At 37.1% G+C, this 3536-nt stretch overlaps 1 protein-coding gene across 1 annotated transcript; it reads right to left on the reverse strand.

Annotated features, from left to right (window-relative positions):
* Positions 1–1953: 1953 nt before the first annotated feature.
* LOC113838882 (gastrula zinc finger protein XlCGF52.1-like) lies at positions 1954–3144 on the reverse strand. The gene has a single exon (XM_027434392.1). The coding sequence runs from the start codon at positions 3142–3144 to the stop codon at positions 1954–1956; it is 1191 nt and encodes a 396-aa protein (XP_027290193.1).
* Positions 3145–3536: the final 392 nt, after the last annotated feature.

The raw sequence follows: 3536 nt of genomic DNA on the forward strand, positions 1-3536 counted from the left end.
TTAGAATTATATTTTACTACTCTCAAACTTGGTGAAAAAAGTCTCCTCTTGCAGTTGGGGGTGGGTAATGCAGAGACTCATAACTGTTCAGAAGTACTAAGGATAAGCAACGGTGTAAGACTTGGGTATATTTGATTACCTTACAGCTGAGGGTGGGACCCACAATGCTCCACTACCTTCATGAGCGTCTGCTGACAATTAATGAAATCTATTACTTTCATCATTTTTGTGGAGGAAGAAATTTCCAATTTTCTTCATTAAAAATGAAACTGTGCATTTCCTCAAGTATTTCTCTATTTTTAAAAAAATTGTATTGTTTTATGAGGTTGGATTTCTCTGTGTAGTTCTGGTTGTCTTGAAATTTGAACTATGAAACCTGCTAAAATTATGCACCACTGAGCCAATAATAGCTGGAAATTTTATTTATTTAAAGGATAACAGTCTTATTTTATTTACCATTCCCAGCTCCCTCACTCTCTCCAGTTCTCCCACATGCCCCACCATTACCCCTTTCTACGCCCATACCCCCATGAGAGAGGATGAGATCTTCCATGGCAGATTATCAAAGGCTGTCACATCAGTTGGGACAGAACCCAGGCCCTCCTTTAAGTTAGATAAGGATATGTCCCTAAGATTAGAGAGGTACTATGCACATGATATTCCTGGGGAAGCTTAGAAGCAGTAGTCCTGGGAGAAGTCATAAATTATTCATAAGAATTCCTATCACTCCAATATCCCCAGTGTGTACAAATATGAACCACCCCAAGCAGGCAACATGTGAAGATCAAAGTCTAAAGTCAGGTCCAGGGCATCATATAGCTCAGCTTTCCTGGATCTTGTTGAAAATGCTGGGCTGAATCGCTGCTTACACCATGCCCATCAGAAGTGGCTTCACTAACATGGACAGTTTCTCCTTTTACATTTTCTCACCTTCTATTTTAAGGTTTAATTCTACTATGAAGATTTTGAATGTGAGCAAAAGATGAGACATTTTGGAGCAGTTTTTGGCTTTAATTTTGGGTGGGATTTGCTTTTGTCAGCAATTTGAGCCTTAAGCAAAGGATTTATCAAACTGAATAAGTTTGGTGGCTATGATTTCTAATCCTCAATGACATATAGGTTTATATATGGGAACAATTCATGTGGCTTATTAAAAATAAGAGTGGTTTGATGTACAGCATAATTAAAATCTTTGCCACATTTTTATGTTACTATATTTTGTCACTATTATTATAACTAAACCTGGGTATGAAGTTCTGACAGCTGTAGAACTGATTATGTAGACCAGGATGCCCTCAGACTCACAGAGATGTTCTTGTCGATGTCCTGGGATTGAAGGTGTGTATCAAATAGCATGGCATTATTCTCAATTTTGGATGATAATCCAGACATATATCTCACAAATGTGTTTAAGTACAGATTCAGGTAATATGATACAGTCTTCTGACCTCCACAGTCATAGTCAAACAGCAGTGCACAGAAATTCTTGTAGACAAGGTACTGACACAGAATAGAACTAATTCACACAGTTAGTTTTACATAATTTTATTTCAATATGCATTATTTTATAAGTTTAAAACTTCAGTAAAGGGCCGGGCATTGGTGGCACATGCCTTTAATCCAAGAACTTGGGAGACAGAGTCAGTTGGATCTCTATGAGTTTGATACCAGCCTGGTCTACAAGAGCTAGTTCCAGGACAGCATCTAAAGACACAGAGAATCCCTGTCTCAAAAAACCAAAAAATAGAGAAAAAGCAACAACAAAAAACAAAAAAGAAAACAATTTCAGTAAAGGTGTTCAAAAGTTACTTATCTTTATGTTTCCAGTATATACACCTGGGACTTGTAATTCAAGAATACTGTATAAATGCGATGTCACATGATTTATAATGGTGTTTTCTGATATCTTTTAATGTTTGAAAGGTTGCTATAAGATACACTACAGCGAATTCACTACGGACTTTCTGTCCGGTGAATTCGCTGATGCTGTGTGAGAGTTGACCTCGCAGTAAAGGATTTCTCACAATCCATACACTTGTGAGGCTTTTCTCCCGTATGGATTCTACGGTGCTCTATAAGATTTGGCCTAAAAGTAAAGGATTTGCCACAGTCTTCACATGTGTAAGGCTTTTCTCCTGTATGAATTCTCTGATGCAGTGTAAGCTTGCACTTTGTAACAAAAGATTTGTCACAGTCCTTACATGTGTAAGGCTTTTCTCCTGTATGAATTCTCTGATGAACTGTTAGGGTTGTTTTCATTGTAAAGGATTTGTGACAGTCTTTACATTTGTAAGGCTTCTCTGCTGTATGAATATTCAGATGCAGTGCGAGATAGGACTTCACATTAAAGGATTTCTTACAGTCGTTACATGTGTAAGGCTTCTTTCCTGTATGAATTCTCTGATGCTGTATAAGTTTTGACTTCACTATAAAGGATTTGTCACAGTCATTACATGTGTGAGGCTTTTCTCCTGTATGTATTCTCTGATGCGGTATAAGACTTGACCTTGTAGTGAAGGATTTGTCACAGTCGTTACATTTGTAAGGCTTCTGTCTTGTATGAATCCTCATATGAATTGTAAGATTTGAACTCACATTAAAGGACTTGTTACAGTTCTTACATGTGTAAGGCTTCTCTCCGGTATGAATTCTCTCATGTTTTGTAAGACTTGACTTCATAGCAAACGATTTGTCGCAGTACTTACATGTGTAAGGCTTCTCTCCTGTATGAACTCTGTGGTGCACAGTGAGGTATGAGGCAGTACTGAAGCATTTCTTACATTTCTCACACTGGTGTGGCTTCTCCCCAATGAGAACCGGTTGTTGAATAGAACTGTCTGTAGTGTCAAAACGTTGATCACATTCTCCATGCCTGTGCACTTCCTTCACAGTGTTGAGTCTCTGATGCTGACTAATGGTTGAAGACATATTTAAGGATTTCTCACAGTCTTCAGAATCGGAAGGTTCTTCTTCAGTGTGCCTGCTTTCATTTGTATCTGTATTTAATAATTCAAGGGGGTCATCTCCATTATTAGTGAATATGTAGTTGTTAGAGTTTCCTGTAATTTCACTTATTCTATATAGTGCACATGTGGAGGGGTCATGAAGAATTTTCCCAAACTGATTACACTGACAAGACTCCATTTCAGTCTTTCCTTGTTGATGGACAGGATCTTGTATGTAATAATTTTCTGGAAAATAATTAAGGTCATATTAGGAGGGATGGTTCCAAGATGAAACATGATAAATGATGTCTCTCTATATTTTCTCTTAAAATAAATCAACCCCCAAGTATTTAGACATTTTTCTACCAATAATTGAATGTGTAACCACAAAATAAGAGTGATAATCTGCAATGTCTGTAAATCATAACAGATATCTCATCCTTATCAAAAAGGTGTAATGGCACAAGATGGATCAGGAAAGTGAAGAATCAAAGATTAGCGTAGGGATTCAGATAATTGAGTCATTAAATTATCATACATGTCTCTATGTTTTAATAATTCTCCTCAGAAATTGATGAAGAACAGTATTAT

Source organism: Cricetulus griseus, unplaced genomic scaffold, assembly GCF_003668045.3.
Source record: "Cricetulus griseus strain 17A/GY unplaced genomic scaffold, alternate assembly CriGri-PICRH-1.0 unplaced_scaffold_89, whole genome shotgun sequence".
NCBI lineage: Eukaryota > Metazoa > Chordata > Mammalia > Rodentia > Cricetidae > Cricetulus > Cricetulus griseus.